General features: G+C 40.8%; 1 protein-coding gene across 6 annotated transcripts in view; it reads right to left on the bottom strand.

Moving 5' to 3' along the window:
• LOC126106611 (casein kinase II subunit beta-like) overlaps positions 1 to 22,065 on the bottom strand; it is a 56,516-nt gene that overhangs the window by 19,963 nt on the left and 14,488 nt on the right. For 5 of the 6 annotated variants that reach the window (XM_049912961.1, XM_049912960.1, XM_049912958.1 and 2 more), the window contains exons 3-4: positions 6,220 to 6,322; positions 2,643 to 2,831 (exon numbers count right to left, since the gene is read on the bottom strand). In XM_049912961.1, coding sequence (XP_049768918.1) covers positions 2,643 to 2,831; positions 6,220 to 6,322 — 292 coding nt within the window. The remainder of the gene's footprint in view (positions 1 to 2,642; positions 2,832 to 6,219; positions 6,323 to 22,065) is intronic. The other variant, XM_049912959.1, reaches the window with a different exon arrangement.

The raw sequence follows: 22,065 nt of genomic DNA, 5'->3' as shown, positions 1-22,065 counted from the left end.
GGTCAGTGAACTGTCACAGGCACTTTTAGCACTAAGTGGTAACTCATCTAAGAGTAAAATCTGCACTTAAATTCACACTTTGTACATGCATACAAAAATCAAAATACCTTTATATTCAACAGATAAATAATGGCATGCAATTAATAATTAAACATTTCCTATTCTAAATAAACATCAAGAACTTTTATTTCATAATCAGTAAAATTTTATCCCGTGAAAGAAACTAGTAGTCTGCTAAAACGGATTCAGATTACTGTCAACTCATGCCTGGTCGGTGACATCACTAATTGATACTTGAGTAATTTACGGACTTTTATGACAAATTTGGTACCCCTTGCATCGTTACACTTGCATTAACTTGAAAGGTTACTGCAGTAGGGCACGGAGGAGCATTGTATTTGTTGCACTTTTAACATTGTTATTTTGCATTTGTCCATGTTGCAGATTGACATGTCATTGCTGAAAACAATTATCTCATAACCAACAACTGGGGGAAAATAGAGGGCTCTTTTTTTTTTAATCTCAGGCAGGTAGAGATGAACATGTGACAACACTCACACAGCACCCATGAGTATAGACACGTATATAATGTTTTGCAGCCCTTTCAACTTTTAAGAAATAGCAATATTGCTGTCAGCCGGTCACATAGTGCTATAGCTTCTCTCATGATAGTATTAGTTATAGTGCTACAACAGCTCCTCTCATGATAGTTAATCAATGGTTTTCTGAGTGACAGGGGGTTCCCACATATTTCTCCACTGAATCTGAAATTATTATACAAGCTCATAAAGTAACATTAATAAGTTTTTCATTTTACCCCATTGTTGCAGCAAGTGCCATGCTTATTCTTTTGTAATTTTTCCCAAGAAAATCACAAAAGCAGCCGGGCCAAAATGAGCAAAGTTTTGTCATCCAAGTTTCAGGCATTCAAAATACAAAACAATGTTGTACAAGTGTGCTTTAAGTAGCTTCAACAGTGGTCCGAGAACTGCTTACTGCTCACTCAGTGCAAACACATCATTCAAAAGTGGCTACCAGATACAGCATTGTTTAACAGCAAAGGTTTTCAGTGACTGGAGGTGGGAGAAGGGAGGAAGACTGTATGCCCTAAGGATTGGGCAATTATTTTTGTTTCCTTTTGATAAAATTACAATAAGATGCTTTTAATTGTGATTGGTCTCTGCAATAAACTGACCATCTTCAGAAACTACACTGCAGGAAAATGAAAAATTCACATACTGAAAAGCTGGAAAAAATACACCAGCTCTACTATACGTGGTTATGACCATAAACCTTAAACAGAATACCTTCCAGAGTGTACACAACAGGCATTGATGATGCTGAATCAAGAAAACAAAACCAAGGAATTAAATAGGTCAGGAATCCCACAGTCGCGAGCGATTTCATTTGGAGTTAGCAATGTTACATAGGAAGTTGATAGCATTGTGACAGGTGTAGGAATGATAAAACTGATGCATTAGAAGCAGTATTGATGCCAGAGATGAGAAATAATTTTAAGAGAGTTAAAGATATAAACTCAATGATGGGCTCAGCCAGTGACATCATTTATTCCACCTTTTATCTAGGAACATTGTAGTCAAAGTCAGAATGCTAGAAGAATAATGAACTTCAGTTGGACTGACAGTAGTAAAATAAGCTAAGAGAATACTCAGATTAGTAGTAGGGTGGGGCCAGGAGAGTGTCTTCCAGGGAGCAGCATGCAATTGTGGTGTCCCTCCCACAACTGGTCCATCCTCAATCCATTACAGTCAAAGTATTAAAGATGGGAATAGAACATATTCTCTTATTGAAGCTTAAAAACCTCACAACTGTTCTTTCGTCATGAGCTAGTATTGAGGATAAGGAATCCTTTAGGTCTTGCCCTTATCCAAATGGTACTCCTGAAAGATAAAATAGGGCGTGGCAGAAAAAAGCTCTAACTGCATCTAAAAGCAACTAAAACAAAGTGAAAAAAGGATGACCATGGCAGCTGGCTGAAGAGATAGGGTCGAGAGTCCTCTGGGCAAGGCATGTGATGGAAGACACTCCAACCCCTACAACCTCACCGTTGCCCCAAAAGCATTTTAAATTATCTAATCTGAAAATAAAACTAATTTCATGGACAGAGAACCAGTTCACCTATCTGTACATTGTCTGTCAATATTATCCAGAAGACAACACTTGGCATGGCGAGCCAGAAAGAGTGGGATTTCCACAAGAATGTGAGCTACTATCTGAAAGGCTCCCCAGCCACAATGTGGGGTTGCATTACATAAGATAAAACTATGTATCAATCTGGTATGATGGATGCGAAGGCAACACAGGACACAGTACCACTCCTCGAACTGCATGCATGTACACACATTAGCCCCTCCCCCCCACAAACACACGTGTTGCGTCAATGCACAATGTGACAAATCTCCAAATGTGGAAAACATTGTCAATAAATAAACTTTCCTAATGTTCTATTCTACTGTTCTTCAATTTGGGGCTAAGAGAAATAAGAATGGACTAGTAAACATCAATCAAATCTCCATTTACAGACTGCACATTTTGGTCCAAGTCTACAAACTTAGGAAGATTCTGGGTAAGACAAGTGAGGTAAGGCGTAATGAGAAAACTTTTCTTCACACACAACTGACCTATTGGCAGCAATGGCTGGCTATGGCAGTACACTCGGGGGCAGTAGCCGAAGACGCCAGATTCATATTTCTCCATCATCTGGCCAATTCCTCTATTAGTGAGTATATAGCGTGCATGGATAAGACCGTACAGAAGTTCTGCCGCTGCTTCCACTTCGTCTGCTTCAAGTACAGACTCCTCTGGATCTACTGAAAAAGCGCTACATACAAAAGATGCACAAAAGATTGTCACAAATAATGGAACCTACAATAAATGTAGAGCTGGACAATGATGTCAGTATCAAGTTGACAATATTCAACCAATTAGTATATTATTGTTTAGGGCTCTGTTTAACAAGTTTATATATGTCAATATGTGAAGTACATTTGGGTTTCTTACGTATAGTAAAATAAGACATTATATTTATCAAGTATTTTATGGAAAACAGGCCTGAAGATTGAGGATTACATCAAAAATAGCTATGTATGTATGTATTTGTTGTGTATTAAAGATTGCATTTTACTGGAGTACTTAACTTTACTCACTTTTGCACAATTACAGAACCTAAACATGGAAAGAACAAAAGTGAAACAGTGAAGTGCTAATTATTCCAATCACTATATTTTCTGCAAAACACTATGCACTTTCGCATTCTTAAAGTCGGTATTTGGAAAAAAAATTTCCCACGATTTCTTCAGAGCTCATGAAACCTCTTTCCAAGTAATTGAGTTTCACAGTACTGAAAAAGAAACAATCACACGGGATCGTGTGAGAGCAGCAGGGAACATGAATTTTAAGTTTGACTGTTGTGTACTTCAAGAAATGAATGATGAGGCTGGCTGTATTCAAGGACATTATGACAGTGCAGAATAGCCCCACAGTCCTACTTGGCACCTGTCCTAGAAGCTTCTAAACACATTTGAGAAGCTGTAACAGTGAACTATTGTTGATAGTGTTATGATGCACTCAAATGTATCCCATACACATTACTAGTCCTCTGGCACATTTAGAGTGCACATTTTCCAGGAGGCGGCACTGTCTTGTTAAAAAAATGTGTAAGTGCTACCATGCACACTTTTGTATGCGGGGTGGCCAGAGACAGTGGTCATGTGTGTCTGAGTTTTATTTGTATGAATATACATGTCCGTGTGCATGCTGGAAAAATCTATTTTGGCTGAAAGCTCACATCTGTAACAGTTTTTGATGAGCACGGTTGCGACTCAATATCTCCTCTTTATGGCGGATAGCAATCTATCCTTTTATTAATACTCAAAGTTGTAAATAATCTATGTGAAAGAGCTGGCAAGTCAGGGAGGGCTACACTAAGTAATTTACGTAACAAGATGAACGGAAGTAGCACATGCTTCAAATTATGCAAGCACTGCCACACAGTTTCAGACTGTAGAAAAAGAATAAAAAAATAAGAATTTCTCAAAGAAAACAATTTTTTTATTGTGTTCAGCCCACAAACCTTGAAAATAGCTTTATAAATTGTATTACTAAATATATTAAGATTGCTGTATTAATTGAAGTTGAAAGTTACTGATTAATCAGCTGTTACTATTCTTTGAGATAAAATGTAATTTAATTTTTTTGCGTTTTCCTTAATGTAGGGGCCAAGGTATACACCTTCCCCTTTTCTTATTCGGCTCAAATCACACACAACTCATTTCTTTTCAGAACGGAACAGAGATGAGTAGGTAGCACAAAAATCAAACTTTAAGAATAATGTCACCACAGCAATTGGTTTTTTGGGTTGTTCTGTATCACTTCACTTTCATTGGTAGACATTTATCAGAAAAATGAAAACAGCTCACAAATGCCAAGTTTCTGGGTCAAGCTCGTAAACCTAGGTTTCATCACAATTACAATTTCAGTAACTGTAGCCCTCGAGGTCCAGGTCTGCAACTACATCCATAAAATGCAACCCACTGAAGTGCAAGGCAGAGGGTACTTCCAACTGTAACAGCTCCCCATTCATTCACATACACAGCAAGGGAAGAATGACTGTTTAAATTCCCCTCTGTGCACTGTAATTAACGTAATCTTGTGTATCACTATCCCTGTGGAAGCAATATGTAAGGGGTTGTTGTATGTTCCTAGATACATCACTTAAAGTTAGAGGAGACTTCATGGCATCCGCCAAAAATTTGTTGCAATATTCAATATAAATGCCCTTTTGCTCATCTGGCAGAATGAGGATTCCATCAAAATGATCGTTTTATAACTAAGAAAAGTGTGTAATATTTTGGACAACCAGCATAACACACTGCAGTGTTACTTCAATGGCCTTAAACAGTTCCCGCAGGCAACAAAAACTTGCACATGCATCCCTCCACCACTACACCGGTCAGTCAACTGACCCATGGTGGCACCAAACTGACTCACTGTCTTTCCTGCTGGCCTGACAATAAGAAAAGTTAAAAGTCATTTAACTTTATGGCCAATGGCACATTAACCTCTACTGTCCACCTTGCACTAGGTGGATCTGCAATCATTTAGACAGCAAAGGTCTTTAATCATCTGTGTATGCGAATAGTTAGCGTTACTGCTACAAAATGAGCTTTGTTTTCAACTATGTAAATACATATTTTGTAAAGTGGTATAATGTTCATAAAGCCTGTGATAGTATTCTCATTCTAGCCGTCAATGATTCTCTTCAATCACTGAATAGTCTTAAAGCAGTATAATATGGTCTAATCAAGATATTTTTCCAGAGATTTCATGTTACTCTTGAACTGAAATACGTCACTTCAGCCATAATACTTTTTTTATTGGTGCAATCACTGCATGATGACTGGTTTTTCACAAAGGTACAAAGCGGTTACAGACTCATGTATAGGAATATTTGTGTTTGCTCCAAAAACCTGACTATGAACAAAAACAAAGCACAATTGTTGGGATAAGACACTTACTTTATAATGTGCCTTTAGGGTACCACAAATGGAAGTCATCCTTTCACAAAAGTACTTAGAAATTATGCATTTAGAAATACACTAAGTATACAATAGTGGTACTAAGTGTGTTTCCAGTTGCCAGGTACTTCACCATTACTTGTAAATTAACGCAAATTGGTATGCCATCTCACGTGTGTATCTGGCTTCTCTAAAGGAAGAAAAGTTCAAAAGAAACTGAAAATTAATTGCTCTCTTTCAAAGGTGGTTTCCAAATGTAACTTTGTTCCCTGTCAATACCTCTTATATGTACGATGTCCACAAATTATTTCTATGAAAACTCTGTTTATTTTCGTTTTCAGTATTTGATTATTCTCTAGTAATGTTTCTGTAGCTCCTGATCTAAAATCTGCACAACTATAGTCACAATCCACAGACATTATTTCAGTTGACATCATCTTGACAACTGTGCCAGTACAAATTTCGACTGTGATGTGGAAAAACAATTATGTACCAGCTTCTGAAGGTGGTTCTGATAACAGCATGTGCAAGTTTCTGTGCCTGTACAAACACAGCTTTAATCATCAAATTACTGTTCTTTCAATGATGCCTCAACAAGTCACTTCACTGCAAAAACTCTTACACTGTAAAATAGCTACATAATTTCACACGTGTAAGCCAATACCTACAGATATAGACTCACCTGGTTCCAGATCCAAAATCATGTCATGAGCATTGTGGAAGTGAGGAACACATTCTATCAGTCCAGTCAAGTTGAATTTGTCTTGTATGTAGTCTTCATCCACCTGCACAGAGCAGCACTCACAAAATTTTAATGCCACACAAAAATTAGCAGACTAAAAACTTTCCATATGCAATGTGTGTGAGGCAGGTAACATAAGGAAAAAAAAATTACAAGAAACCATTTAACAGATTGAACAGTCCAGTAATACAGTTAGTGGAGCATAAAGTAATTATTAACACATTCCATTAAGTAATACTATCTTATGTAACTAGCAGTTCAGAGATTCCACACTTGCTGGGAAATGTCAAATAGCATAGTGATGGTGTGAAGAGTAGGCAACATGGTAAGTTGCCCCCAACTTGAGGCACACCACAATGACTTCATCTGACATTAAATCACTAATGTGAGTTGCAAAAAATTGAAAATCTGACTTAGTGGTTGCTCGCAGTCAACGAAACTAATTGACAACCTCTACCTGTTAACTACAGCTTAAAGGTACCCCGAGAAGAAAGCAACATAACTGCACGCTGCCTCTTTGTGGGCAACAGTTAGGGCTGTAGTAAACACAGTCAAAAACATGACCTTTGCTCCATCGCTTCCAATACTCCTGTGCCTAGAAGTTCAGAATTTGGGTGCGTAGTCCTTCAATGTGGGTTTTTACAGAGGAGAACTGGCATGGTTTAGGATCCAATCTTGAGCTTATCAAATGGCATCTAGTGGCTGCCATTCGGCTGTAACTACTGATGGGGGGGGGGGGGGGGGCTGTAATGCAGAAGCCATTTATGAGGATGACCCACAAATTAAGTTTTCTGCTTTTCTTAAGCAAACTTATTTAGCGGAAAATATAGCACATGCACTTAAACGTGTCAGTCAAGTGGTGGACTGACATGTCTCGCATAATTGCTTTCGATTCATTTTATCGAAATCCATACCATGTTTATATCGTCTGAATATCTGGTGCTATACTGGTGATTTCAAAGATCGAGATGGTAACATGTCTTAATTTCCCTTTGTCTCTGTAGTTAGTTGCATATCCCATGCTTCTTGTGTTGTATTAATCTGATACAGTTTTGGGCAGGTCCTCACTGATGGAGGGGGAAGTTGGTGGCTAGCCCCCCAGAGGTCCCAAGAGAATATGCAGCTTGTAAGAATTAAGCTGCTAGAAGCAGAGGTAGCGGCCTGAACCGTGGCCATCAGACAGTTGTGGGACCCTATGCTGTCCAGCTCGACTGGCTGTGACCACACTGCAGGTTTATGAGTCTGTCTAAAAAAGGTGAATGGAATGAACTGTGTCAAGCATCCAGCCAGTGTCATAAATTATTTTTAGAAATCAGTCTCTCTGCTCAAGGTGGAACCTTGTTTTTTCACTGGTAATGCTTTTCCTAGAAAAAACTGAGTGTGCCAGGCTGGTCGGGAGATATTTGTCACTACCTTCTCGTGGGAAGTTAAGTGGCTGTTTACTATTAAAAGATTTTTTCGTCTCACCTTGTGGGGGAGAAATTGTGACAGCCATGGAATAAGGACTTCTCTCTAGGAAGCCCAATGAATGCTCTAAAAAGGTATTTGTAAGTGGTAGTTCAGGAACCAGACATGGAAAAACAGCCCATTAGGTGACATAAAAGAGATATCTCAGAAGTGCAAGTTTGGAGCTCAGTGTCCTCAAAATTGTATGCCCCAGAAGGCAGCCCTTTGGATAACTTACACCACACTTGCATTTCAACGTCAGCCAGTCACATGACATCTGATGACCACTGGCTGGCAAGAGCCTCTGGCACATTCGGCATACTGCGCTCTTGACTCCTCGACTGTGGTAAGAGTCTCGTGCAAAGCAGGGCAACCAAGAATGAAAGCAGTTGGACCTTTTTGGTCGATACCTTCTAAGTTTGATTAGGAATGTATTACGTCTCAAGTCCTAAAGATTCGAGGTCTCATTGGTGACTAACCCCACTGTCACTTGCAAGCAATTTTCAAAGGGCATTCTCGCATGATTACGATAATCACTGCACAGCCCTCCACAATTATATACTTTTGCAATTGACCCACTGACATGACTGGTTATCCCATCGCACTTGTTCCTTGCTGAATTTATCAAACCAATCAACCTTCAATTTAAGTGCTTGTCAATGTTCATAATTGGTAGTTCCTTCATTTTGTACTTTATTTCTCATGTTAGTGCTCAATTAATGCTTTCTTGATTATTTATGTACTTACAAGCAATGATTGTAATAAATTGGGCTACGACTTAATTCAGCAGTCTGATGAAACACCCTTCTAGTTATTAAACCCTTAATGCTTTCTGCAAGAGCCAACACCCAGGACTCATTTACAATCATATCATTCAACCCATTGCTCGACAGAATCATTTATGTATCCAAGTTCATGGGGAGTGATATGTCTGTTGGTCCAGCTGGTGTAAATCTCGGTTGGCGGCTTACAGTGCAACAGAACTATGACAGTCACATGACAGAAGGAAAAGTCTTCACTGTTGTCAGTATTGCTGCATCAATGGCTGAAAATGGCAGACAGACACTGCATCACTGGTGTAGAAAATTTTCTGAAGGTCATCAAAGTATCCACACTGAAGATGGCTGTGAGAAACTGTCCCTCATCAGTAACAGCCTCGTGGGGCTGGTGCAGCAGCACATTATGGAAAACCGTCAGTCGTGATCTGGCTCCCTATGATTTTGTCTTTTCTTACATTTCAAAAAATCGCTGTCCTCTGGTAAGCAATTACAATGACCAAGAAATGATGACTGTCACAAGCTGGATCTGTTCCCATGTGGCAGACATTTACGACACAGGAAAACAAAATCTGATCTCTCAATATGACAGGTGTTTCAATTCCATTGCTGACTGTGTTGAAAACCAGCTCAAATGTGACACATCTGTTGCCAAATTTCATCACATATAACTAGTTTTTTTTATGAAATAGGTAGACAATTTCTCAGTGACACTCATACATATGGTGATGCAAAAACCGCATGATCCACAGCAAATGTGATGTCACTAACAGCAATTGTGAAAAGAGAGATTCAGGACTGCTCCTTAGCCAACTGCAATATTGTGTGACAATTGGTTACCAATCGATGTTCTGGATAAATACTGGTAAGCAACTCTAGACATATGTACAGTTCGCGAAGTGTGTGGAAGAGGCCATGTACTGCTCAAGGTTTCAGTAGAGGTGGAAGTCTAACAGACTAAGACCTTGAGAACATGTACTTAAGGTAATTATTGCTGACGTGTTTCAGTGTTCAGTTATAAATTTACTTTGGGTACTGGTGAAGTGTCTAGACATGGTGTCACATTTCACTGAGTGAACATTATACAGTTTGAGAGTTTTTGTGCAGAATGGTACATTGACTGCATCCATTGTCCATTTACAGGACAAGAATGAGAGCTGGCAATTACTGGTTGCTGAAACTTCAGCAATGTGCAGTCAGAACTGCTCACCTACGACAAAAAAGTCAGTGATAAGGTTGCCATTTATAAAAGGATGATGATGATGATGATGATGTGTTTAAGGGACTAAACAATGGTCATCCGTCCCTCCAAATCATGAGAGAAACATGTCAAAATGTAAAAAGCTAAAACAATGAGGACTAGGCTGCTCAAACTATATAAGCAAGTCAAAGAGTTTCAAAGGGCACGACAATGTTGTACCTCAATAAGTAAAAGAAAAAGAGAAAAAAAGGCAGCATCCCTGTACAAGGGAGGCTGAAAGCATGCTGCAAATCGGCCAGCAGGATGCACTCAACAAAGACATGCGTTAGCATGAGTAGACTACTGCAGCTGCAGTGAGGAGGATCCTCCTGACACATACAAAACTTATGGGTGATTCTCGTGTGGCCAATGCGTAGTCGGCACAACACAATGGCACCTTTCCGAGGGCCTGAAAAGATGTCTGCCACACCTTAGTGGACACTTTAATTGCTCTTAACTTGTTCTGGACCATAGTAGCCTGCCATTCCAATTCCCAGAGCCTCAAAATATTGTTTCGGAGTTGTAATCTTAAGTCTGGGCCAGGTATCTCGACGAAGTTGATCTCCTGTAGTTGTGCCTTTAGCTAGATGATTGGTGAGCTAAGTTCCTGGAATGCCTACATGGCTCAGTGCCCAGATGACTGTCACTGTCTCCAGTAGGTCCTGGATGTTTGCAGCCAAAAGGGTTATGCCTTTTAGGCAACTCACGGAATCACTAAAAATCAGGAAGTTGGTAATGGGCTGGAATTTGACATACTGCAAAGCCTGAGAGATGGCAACCAAATCTGCAGTGTACACAGTGCAGGTGCTCCGCAGAATGTGTCATGTCCCCTTGCACGTGCAAGAGCGTAACTGACACTGTCGTTTATTTTCGATCCATCTGTGTAGATGCTTACCAAATTACAATAATTGTGAGGGACCGAAAGAAACAGGTGTCAGAAAAGTGTAAGATCACGCATCCTTCTTGGGGCTACAAAGAGGTCCATCCATATCACAGGACATCGTACAGACCATGGGCGATGTCAAGAGGGAGCTCTAGGAAGACAGACTAGCGTAGGCTGTTGGAGGTCCTTCAGTAGAATACAGAGTTGGATCCCAGCTGATCATACTAGTTTTGGGTGATGCGCGAACTGTCTGAACTGCTGGTTGTGAAACAGAGTTGAGTGACATGGGTTGGTAGGCATCTGACTGACTGGAACTGTGTAACTTGCCAGAAGCTGCTCTTGTCTGATGCGCAGCAGTGGAACACCAGCTTCCACCAAGAGGCTGTCAATGGGGCTTGTATGGAAGACCCCATTGCCAACTGCATGCCAGTGTGGTGAACAGGGTCCAGCAGGCTCAGTACACACAGTGCTGCCGACCCATAGGCATCACATCCATAGTCCAAGAGGGATAAAATCAGCATTTTGTAAAATCTCAGAAGAACTGTAAGGTCCACATCCCACGAGGAGTGACTAAGAAAATGGAGAGCATTCAGCTGCTTCATGCAAGTTGCCTCGAGCCAGCAGACATGCGACAGCCAAGCAAGCATGTGGTCAAATAAAATACCTAAAAATTGGAAAGTGTCAATGACTTCAAGTAACTGGTCACCAAGATAAATTTCTTGGTGTGGATGCACAGTCCGGGGTCGATAAAAATGCGTCGCTTGTGATTTTGCAGTGGAAAATTGGTAGCCTTGGTTCAGGTCACAGTCATGGACTCTCCAACAGCCCCCTGAAGCTAGTGCTCAGCAGTGTGCAGTGATGCAGAGGCATAGTACAAGCAAAGATCGTCAGCTTAAAGTGATGGGGAGACTGGAGCCCATTGCATTTATGATAAAAGGGTAATCCCAAAAGTAAGGTTTCCTACAGCTTGAACATTTAGCTACTTTTCGACACAATCAGCATTTCTGTCGATGCATTTTTGTTGAAGCTGTGGCAATTTTTGTATGCCCATGTCATACCAGCTCACCGCCAAGCTGTTCAGAAAGTTATGAACCTCTTCTTTCACCTCATCGTTGGAGCTGAATCGCTGGGAGCACAATTAACGCTGACAGGTACTGTGAGACTCTGAAAAAACACAAATAGGCAATTCAGAAGCAGAGAAGAGGAATGTTGAGCATGGGCGTACACATTCTCCATGACAATGTTCACTCACACATCGCTCGGCAAACCGTTGCTCTCCTGCTGCAGTTTCAGTGGAACATAATCACCCATCCACCCTATAGCCCAGACTTGGCGCCTAGTTCCCTAGGTTAAATGAACATTTGGCCGGAAAGCGATTCAACTCCGATGACGAGGTGAAAGAAATAACTTTCTGAGCAGCATGGCGGTGAGCTGGTATGACATGGGCATACAAAAACTGCCAGAGCGTCTACAAAAATGCATCGGCAGAAATGGTGATTATGTAAAAAAATATCTAAATGAATAAGTTGTAAACTGATGTAAACTATTGTATAAATAAACAGGTCTGTGTACTTACAAAAAAAAATAGGAGACCTTACTTTTGGGATTACCCCAGTACCTTTGACAGCGATAGCAAATAGCGTTACATCCGGAACTCATTCCTGACAGCCTCCAGTTTTCTGTGCATAGTGGTTGCTGAGAGTTGAGTCTATTGAGTCTATCCAAAACCAGAGAGAGAGAGAGAGAGAGAGAGAGAGAGAGGAGAGAGAGAGAGAGAGAGAGAGAGAGAGAGAGAGGGGGGGGGGGGGGGGGGGGAATCTGAGAGAGAGGAAATTCTGGATAAAAATGGGTAAACTGCTCTGGACACCAGACTCATGCAGTGTAGATAGGACGTTGCCAGGTGGTGGTGTATGCCTTCTGTAGGTCAAACAACACAGCAATCAAATGACAGCAATGCGCAAAAGCACTACAGATTCCAAATGAACCAAATGATCTGCGGTGGAGCGGAAAGCCCGGAGGACACTTTGGAATCGCGATATATGGCCTCTGGCTTCCTTCGAATAGCTTACACAGCTCGTTCTTTAGAGAGATTGATCGGTAGTTAGTTAAAAAATGTGGGTCCTTTCCTGTTGCAGGATTAAAAAGCCGGATGATACACTGCATGCTGTTGGCACGGAGGTGTTAGAGCATTTGGATGCGGATTTTGACGGGTCCAGAGGCTGTATCATGAGACACTGTCCAAGGGATACGAAGCTCCCATTCACTAAAAGGGACAATGTATGACGAGCCGTGTGCATGGAAAGATAGGGGATGGCACTCTATTAGGGGTTTCTGGGCCAGGAAAAAGAGGATGGTAATTACTGCAAGTGGAAACTTCAACGAAGTGTGCCGGAAACCATTTGGCAAGTACTATACGATCAGTGCAGATGTTACCATTGACAAGGACACCAGGAACTGCCATGGGTGGTGGATGGCCACAAATGCAACTGTATTTAGTCCATGCTTGGGATGATGGAGTGTGGAACCAAACAGTTAAGACATATTGCTCCAAACACTCCAGCTTTCTTTTCTTTATTAAAAACCAAACTTGCATCTGCAGTCTCTTGAATACGATTAAATTATCCATAGAGGAATAATCCAGTGGGAGGACATGTATCCAAACCTTTGGCACTTAAAATCGTCTCATCAGAAGAGGAAAGAAAGGCCTGGAATCACACCTACAGACCAAGACCTTAACCTTCTCAGGCAAAATGGTGCCATCTAAGGGTAGGGTAAAAGCTCCAGTGCCCACTCTTATCCTTGGGTCCCAACTGGATGCGGCGAACAAAATGGACTCCACGCGACACCAGATTAGTGTGCAGCTCTTCATCTGTTTGTTGTGTCAGGTCCCAATGGAAGATGACACCTTGAATTCTAAATTCTACTGAGCTTGTTATGAGGAGAAATGGTGACTCGTATATCACCTAACTTGACACAACCTGATGTCCCCTTGGTTGGTTGGTGTGTGATGTTTCGATCAGCAAAGATCCATGTATCATCTTCTCTATTGTCGCAACCTCCCCAAACCAATGTTCAAAATTTTCAACGAGAAACATTAGCTTCATTGAAGCGAGAGAGCGCCAAGGCACAGTCAATGACAGGAATGCCGTAGGATAGTAAACTTCTGTATTAAAATAACTGTTCCTCACTGATGAAACAGCCATGTTGGTACAGTTTGATCTGTTTCATTGCGGACCATCCATCCCGATGCCACTCACACCTATCAGAGGCTCTGCCCCTGTGCGGCAGCGGCATTTATAAGGATACTGGAAACTGTTGTAGATAGTTGTCCCAGTATCGAGGCCCCCCCCCCCCCCCCCCCGTGTTTTTATCATGAGTAACAGGAAACAAACTGCAGCTCATCAGAGCAGTCAATCAAATATTCAGCTCTGGAGACAAATGTAAGCCAAGCCATACAAATCCACTTCCACAATTAACATAATTTCAGTCGAGCAATCAAAACGAAATAAAAATGCACATGTTATAGTCTATACCTAAAAACAAAGATGATGTGACTTACCAAATGAAAGTGCTGGCAGGTCGACAGACACACAAACAAACACAAACATACACACAAACTCCAAGCTTTCGCAACAAACTGTTGCCTCATCAGGAAAGAGGGAAAGACGAAAGGATGTGGGTTTTAAGGGAGAGGGTAAGGAGTCATTCCAGTCCCGGGAGCGGAAAGACTTACCTTAGCGGGAAAAAGGGACGGGTATACACTCGCGCATACACACACATATCCATCCACACATATACAGACACAAGCAGACATATTTCAATATGTCTGCTTGTGTCTGTATATGTGTGGATGGATATATGTGTGTGTGTGTGTGTGTGTGTGTGTGTGTGTGTGTGTGTGTGTGTGTGTGTGTGTGTGTGTGCGCGCGCGAGTGTATACCCGTCCCTTTTTCCCCCTAAGGTAAGTCTTTCCGCTCCCGGGACTGGAATGACTCCTTACCCTCTCCCTTAAAACCCACATCCTTTCGTCTTTCCCTCTTTCCTGATGAGGCAACAGTTTGTTGCGAAAGCTTGAATTTTGTGTGTATGTTTGTGTTCGTTTGTATGTCTGTCGACCTGCCAGCACTTTCATTTGGTAAGTCACATCATCTTTGTTTTTAGGTATATTTTTCCTACGTGGAATGTTTCCTTCTATTATAAACATGTTATAGTCTTTTAGATTTAAAATAGGAAAACAACCATGAACTGTGCATAATAATTCTATTATAATAAATAGAGATCCACAGAAGACACATAGTCGTTGAAACCCATCTGGGCACACAGAAAAAGATACACTGCGTTTTGCAGAATGTGGAGTTTGAAAACTGAAATTTAAGTGTTAATCATTGAAAAGACAGCGAGCTTCCAGTTCCAGTAAGATCAACACTTTTACTTGAGGAACACAAATGGATAACGTAAAAGGCACTGTACAATGCACATTACTCCTATATACTCCGAAAAAGATTATTCATTAGTGATGTGACTGACCCACCACAGTTCAATAGTCATGTTAGGAAAATGTTTTGGAAGCAAAGAAGGCATCAAAGATTTTAAGCCAAGCTAACAAATGCTGAGTAAAGACAAAATGAGTGTAAGGAGAGCAATGAGAGAGGGTGCCCAATGAATTCTAAAGAGAAATTTTGCCAACCACATTGACTAGTAAGTTTCAGCCTTTCTTACAGCCAATAAGCAAATCAAAACCATATAAACAGTTGTTCAGAGATCATATTGGTACCAAAATGGAAGAAAAGAGCGAAGATGGAAATATTGGATATAGTCTTTCAAAATTGTTTCACTGTGGAAGATTCTAATATGGTTCCTCCTTTAAATCATCACACGAATGCTCCGTGGCAAATATTGAGATACGTGATTACAGAAAAATGTAATTAAAATCATTAATCTTGTTGGGACTGGACAACCCTGTTGCCTTTTCCATGTTTAAGAATCACATTTCGATTTTCAGACAACACCTTCTGCAAAACTCAATGTATTTTCCCTTACTATTGATCCAGATGTGTTTCAACCACTGTGCGTCATCATCTTTAGATCTTTGTTTCTATAAAAATATTACACAAAGTTCATGGTTGTTTTCCCATTTTAAGCCTAAAAACTATAGCACGTGAATTTTTATTGCTCACATGAAATTATGTTAATTGTAAAAGTGAATCTGTACAGCTCAGCTTGCATTTAATAACCATATAAAGGCATGAATGTAAACCTGCCTGTATGAATCAACTTGCATAATCAATGTAATTTCAAGTGAGCAATCAAGACAACAAAAAATTCGCACATTATAGTTTTTACAGAAATAAAGTTAAATCTACACATGCCCTACAGGTGTCAAAAGATGTGCGGATAAACAGAAAAAAAGAAATACAGTGGCATTCACAAGAACCCAAATTTAAAATCACTCAATAGCAGAAAGCAAATGGACCTGATGTGATATCAAAGTAATAGAAATTCTACATGGATTACATACAAGAAATTGCTCCCCTTCTGCCAGTTGTTTGTTGTAGGCTGCAAGACCAATGAAAAGCACAAAGTGACTAGAGAAAAGTGCAAATAATCCTTGCACAAATATTCAGTCAGATCTTAAGATTTCAATGTGGTGCAGAGACTGGCAAATTGCTGTAAATGTTCAGAAACGTAAAATTCTGCACTTCACAAAATTAAAAAAATGTAGTACCATTTGAGTATAATATCAATGAGTAACTGTTGGAATCTGCTGACTCTCACAAATACTAGCGTCAAATGAAATGATCACAAAGGTTCAGTTGTGGGTAAGGCAGGTGGCAGACTTTGGTTCATTGATAGAATACGGGGGGAAATGCAATCAGTCTACAACAGGGATTGCTTACAAAGCACTCGTGTCACTGGTTTTAGAACATTGCTCTAGTGTGTGGGACCTGTACCAGATAGGACAACCAGGGGATATTGAACATATACAGAGAAGGGTAGCAAAAATGGTCACAGGTTTGTTTAATCTACGGGAGAGTGTAACAGAGATACTGAAGGAACTGAACTGGCAGACTCTTGAAGGCAGACGTTAACTTTCCCGAGGAAGTCTCTTAACTAAGTTTCAAGAACCTGCTTTAAATGATTAATCTTAATAATATACACAACCCCCTACATATTGCTCACAAAGGGGTGACGACAACAGGATTAGAATACTACACGCAAAGAGGCATTCGAACAACCATTCTTCCCACATTCTATATGCGAATGGAACAAAAAGAAACCCTAATAACTTGTACAATTGGACATACCCTCTGTCATGTACCTCATGGTAGTTTGCAGAGTATAAATGTACAGGTACATGTAGAGGTATGACACTACTGACATTTTCCAATTTTATTGAAAATATATATTTTCCCACTTGTTTTAGTTGTCCTTCGTACTTTGGTAATCATTGCGTCATGCTCATTAATACTCTTTCGATGTGCAGATTCTCAATAAAGTCAGGTCTGTTTGTTGCCATTAAATCTAATGTATTTCTATAATTGCTGGGATTCCAAACTGTGTGTTCAACGTAGTTTTCATGTCTCACAGGATGTCTTATCATGGCCACCATTAGCAAAAGTGTAATTCTGCCAGTTGATTGTTGGATAATTAAAGTCTCCACTGATGATTACAGTATGATCGGTGAACTTACGTAAAAATGAAATGAGGTTCCTCTGCAGTTTTCATTTACATCACGAGAGTCTGGTGGGGGATAATAGGATCCAATTACCATTCTATGCCCACCCCTGACACTAAGTCTTGTCCGAACAATCACAATGTGGCTTCAGTTTCCATCTCTGTGGATTTAAGTTTCTGCCACATGCTCACTACCACCTTCTCCCAATGTGGCAGAAAATTCAACCAGCAGTTAGATGGAGTCACTATTGGATACCCTCCTCCATACGCCAGGCATCGCAAAACTATATATGGAACACTTCGAGGAAATGGCTCTCAATATCACGCATCTGAAACCAAAGGTGTTCTACGGATACATGGGTGACACATTTATGGTGTGGCTGCATGCTGAAGAAAACATGCTGGTATGTCCTGACCATCTTAACAGCATACATAACATTATAATGTTCACTACTGAGGTTAAAGAAAACTGATGGCATGCTGGGACATTCTCTCTATAGAAAACACATACCCATGGACTTGTACCTAAATACCAATCGCTGCAAACATCCAACACAAAGCAAATCTGTGCTCACCACCCTGATGCAAAGAGCATGAGACATATGCGACAAGGGAAGTTTACCCACCAAAATGCATCATCTGAGGGAAACTTTTCACAGGAACAGAACTCGGAGACACACAAGATGTTCTCGCTCTCCAGATGAGTGAGAATAAGGAAGAAGATGATCTGGAAGAAGACAAAACATCTGACGTTCTTTCCGTGTGCTGGGCCATCTATGGCCCGCATTGCCAGCGTACTGGAGACAAACAACATTAAAACCATTTTTCACTAATCTGATAGAATCAAAAACATGCTACACTCAATGACCAACAAACTAGGACTGTGGACACTTTGAGTCTACAGCATCTGTTGCTAATACAGTAAGCAATTTATTGGCCAGATGCAACATTAGAATTCGCAATGCTGCTCAGAACATGCCAGAAGCATCCCCCTCTGGCAAACTGACAACTCTTCAGTGGCAGAGCAAAGCCTCAACAAAGGTCATACATTTAATTTTGAATGGACAGGGGTGTTGTGCTGGACAAATTGTTTCTGGGGAACTTGATCATCAAAAGAAATGAGATATGGGTCCACGATGAGCTTGTCAACTGGGACAGCCATTTCCAGCTGAGAGCTGCATGGGATGTAGTGCTAGCAACAATACTTCACAAAACCGCTCTCATGTGAAAGTGGGAAAGGAATAGACAGGCACTACCAGAACACGACACTATGACCCTCCAAACACACTGGGAGACAGCACCACCACCACCACCACCACCACCACCACCACCACAACATTGTCCGTGAAACTCCTTCTGGAACCTGCAGCATCTATAAAGATACAAACTGGACATAAAACAGGCAATTCACATGAAGATGACGAGTAGCAAACTTGTTGAAGTGTTGTCATAGAATGATGCCTTGACTGTTGATAACCCGAGAAGATTCCATCAAAATTTGCTAAGAAATCCTGCAGTCTCACACGACTTATTTTTCTGACATATGAAAATATTTAAGACTTTGAAACGTTTTTCCTCATAGTTTATTTTGTTTTCCTTATGGAAGTCCAGAAAACCGTTCGTTTTTGTACTTCTGGGAGATGATTATTGTATTTCCTTTGCGGTTAAGCATCTCGCATCTACCTCTCCTCGCAGACACAATTGGCCGTGTCCAACAATGTCCTGATGAACAACCTATTGGGGAACTAGCTCTGATGCATGTCCTATTTTCACTTATTTGCATATTCAGCTCTGAACTGACAAAGTGGCCTCTGCTTATTTTTGGGTACACCAGAAGAGTCACAGCCCTCCTATGCAATAGCCATGGATTTACTACCATCATATAAGGAACCATGAACCATGGACCTTGCCGTTGGTGGGGAGGCTTGCGTGCCTCAGCGATACAGATGGCCGTACCGTAGGTGCAACCACAACGGAGGGGTATCTGTTGAGAGGCCAGACAAACATGTGGTTCCTGAAGAGGGGCAGCAGCCTTTTCAGTAGTTGCAGGGGCAACAGTTTGGATGATTGACTGATCTGGCCTTGTAACATTAACCAAAACGGCCTTGCTGTGCTGGTACTGCGAACGGCTGAAAGCAAGGGGAAACTACAGCCGTAATTTTTCCCGAGGACATGCAGCTCTACTGTATGATTAAATGATGATGGCGTCCTCTTGGGTAAAATATTCCGGAGGTAAAATAGTCCCCCATTCGGATCTCCGGGCGGGGACTACTCAAGAGGACATCGTTATCAGGAGAAAGAAAACTGGCGTTCTACGGATCGGAGCGTGGAATGTCAGATCCCTTAATCGGGCAGGTAGGTTAGAAAATTTAAAAAGGGAGATGAATAGGTTAAAGTTAGATATAGTGGGAATTAGTGAAGTTCGGTGGCAGGAGGCACAAGACTTTTGGTCAGGTGATTACAGGGTTATAAATACAAAATGAAATAGGGGTAATGCAGGAGTAGGTTTAATAATGAATAAAAAAAATAGGAGTGCGGGTAAGCTACTACAAACAGCATAGTGAACGCATTATTGTGGCCAAGATAGACACGAAGCCCACGCCTACTACAATAGTACAAGTTTATATGCCAACTAGCTCTGCAGATGATGAAGAAATAGATGAAATGTATGACGAGATAAAAGAAATTATTCAGGTAGTGAAGGGAGACGAAAATTTAATAGTCATGGGTGACTGGAATTCGTCAGTAGGAAAAGGGAGAGAAGGAAACATAGTAGGTGAATATGGATTGGGGGGAAGGAATGAAAGAGGAAGCCGCCTTGTAGAATTTTGCACAGAGCATAACTTAATCATAGCTAACACTTGGTTCAAGAATCATGAAAGGAGGCTGTATACATGGAAGAAGCCTGGAGATACTGACAGGTTTCAGATAGATTATATAATGGTAAGACAGAGATATAGGAACCAGGTTTTAAATTGTAAGACATTTCCTGGGGCAGATGTAGATTCTGACCACAATCTATTGGTTATGAACTGCAGATTGAAACTGAAGAAACTGCAAAAAGGTGGGAATTTAAGGAGATGGGACCTGGATAAACTGAAAGAACCAGAGGTTGTAGAGAGTTTCAGGGAGAGCATAAGGGAACAATTGACAGGAATGGGGGAAAGAAATACAGTAGAAGAAGAATGGGTAGCTCTGAGGGATGAAGTGGTGAAGGCAGCAGACGATCAAGTAGGTAAAAAGACGCGGGCTAATAGAAATCCTTGGGTAACAGAAGAAATATTGAATGTAATTGATGAAAGGAGAAAATATAAAAATGCAGTAAATGAAGCAGGCGAAAAGGAATACAAACGTCTCAAAAATGAAATCGACAGGAAGTGCAAAATGGCTAAGCAGGGATGGCTAGAGGACAAATGTAAGGATGTAGAGGCTTGTCTCAGTAGGGGTAAGATAGATACTGCCTACAGGAAAATTAAAGAGACCTTTGGAGAGAAGAGAACCACTTGTATGAATATCAAGAGCTCAGATGGCAACCCAGTTCTAAGCAAAGAAGGGAAAGCAGAAAGGTGGAAGGAGTATATAGAGGGTGTATACAAGGGCGATGTACTTGAGGACAATATTATGGAAATGGAAGAGGATGTAGATGAATATGAAATGGGAGATAAGATACTGCGTGAAGAGTTTGACAGAGCACTGAAAGAGCTGAGTCAAAACAAGGCCCCGGGAGTAGACAACATTCCATTAGAACTACTGATGGCCTCGGGAGAGCCGGTCATGACAAAACTCTACCATCTGGTGAGCACGATGTATGAGACAGGCGAAATACCCTCAGACTTCAAGAAGAATATAATAATTCCAATCCCAAAGAAAGCAGGTGTTGACAGATGTGAAAATTACCGAACAATCAGTTTAATAAGTCACAGCTGCAAAATACTGACGCGAATTCTTTACAGACGAATGGAAAAACTGGTAGAAGCCGACCTCGGGGAAGATCAGTTTGGATTCCGTAGAAATGTTGGAACACGGGAGGCAATACTGACCTTACGACTTATCTTGGAAGAAAGATTAAGAAAAGGCAAACCTACGTTTCTAGCATTTGTAGACTTAGAGAAAGCTTTTGACAATGTTGACTGGAATACTCTCTTTCAAATTCTGAAGGTGGCAGGGGTAAAATACAGGGAGCGAAAGGCTATTTACAATTTGTACAGAAACCAGATGGCAGTTATAAGAGTCGAGGGGCATGAAAGGGAAGCAGTGGTTGGGAAAGGAGTGAGACAGGGTTGTAGCCTCTCCCCGATGTTATTCAATCTGTATATTGAGCAAGCAGTAAAGGAAACAAAAGAAAAATTCGGAGTAGGTATTAAAATCCATGGAGAAGAAGTAAAAACTTTGAGGTTCGCCGATGACATTGTAATTCTGTCAGAGACAGCAAAGGACTTGGAAGAGCAGTTGAACGGAATGGACAGTGTCTTGAAAGGAGGATATAAGATGAACATCAACAAAAACAAAACGAGGATAATGGAATGTAGTCGAATTAAGTCGGGTGATGTTGAGGGTATTAGATTAGGAAATGAGACACTTAAAGTAATAAAGGAGTTTTGCTATTTGGGGAGCAAAATAACTGATGATGATAGAAGTAGAGAGGATATAAAATGTAGACTGGCAATGGCAAGGAAAGCGTTTCTCAAGAAGAGAAATTTGTTAACATCGAATATAGATTTAGGTGTCAGGAAGTCGTTTCTGAAAGTATTTGTATGGAGTGTAGC

This window comes from Schistocerca cancellata, chromosome 10 (genome assembly GCF_023864275.1).
Source record: "Schistocerca cancellata isolate TAMUIC-IGC-003103 chromosome 10, iqSchCanc2.1, whole genome shotgun sequence".
Taxonomy (NCBI): domain Eukaryota; kingdom Metazoa; phylum Arthropoda; class Insecta; order Orthoptera; family Acrididae; genus Schistocerca; species Schistocerca cancellata.
This window is presented reverse-complemented; position numbering and strand designations above follow the sequence as displayed.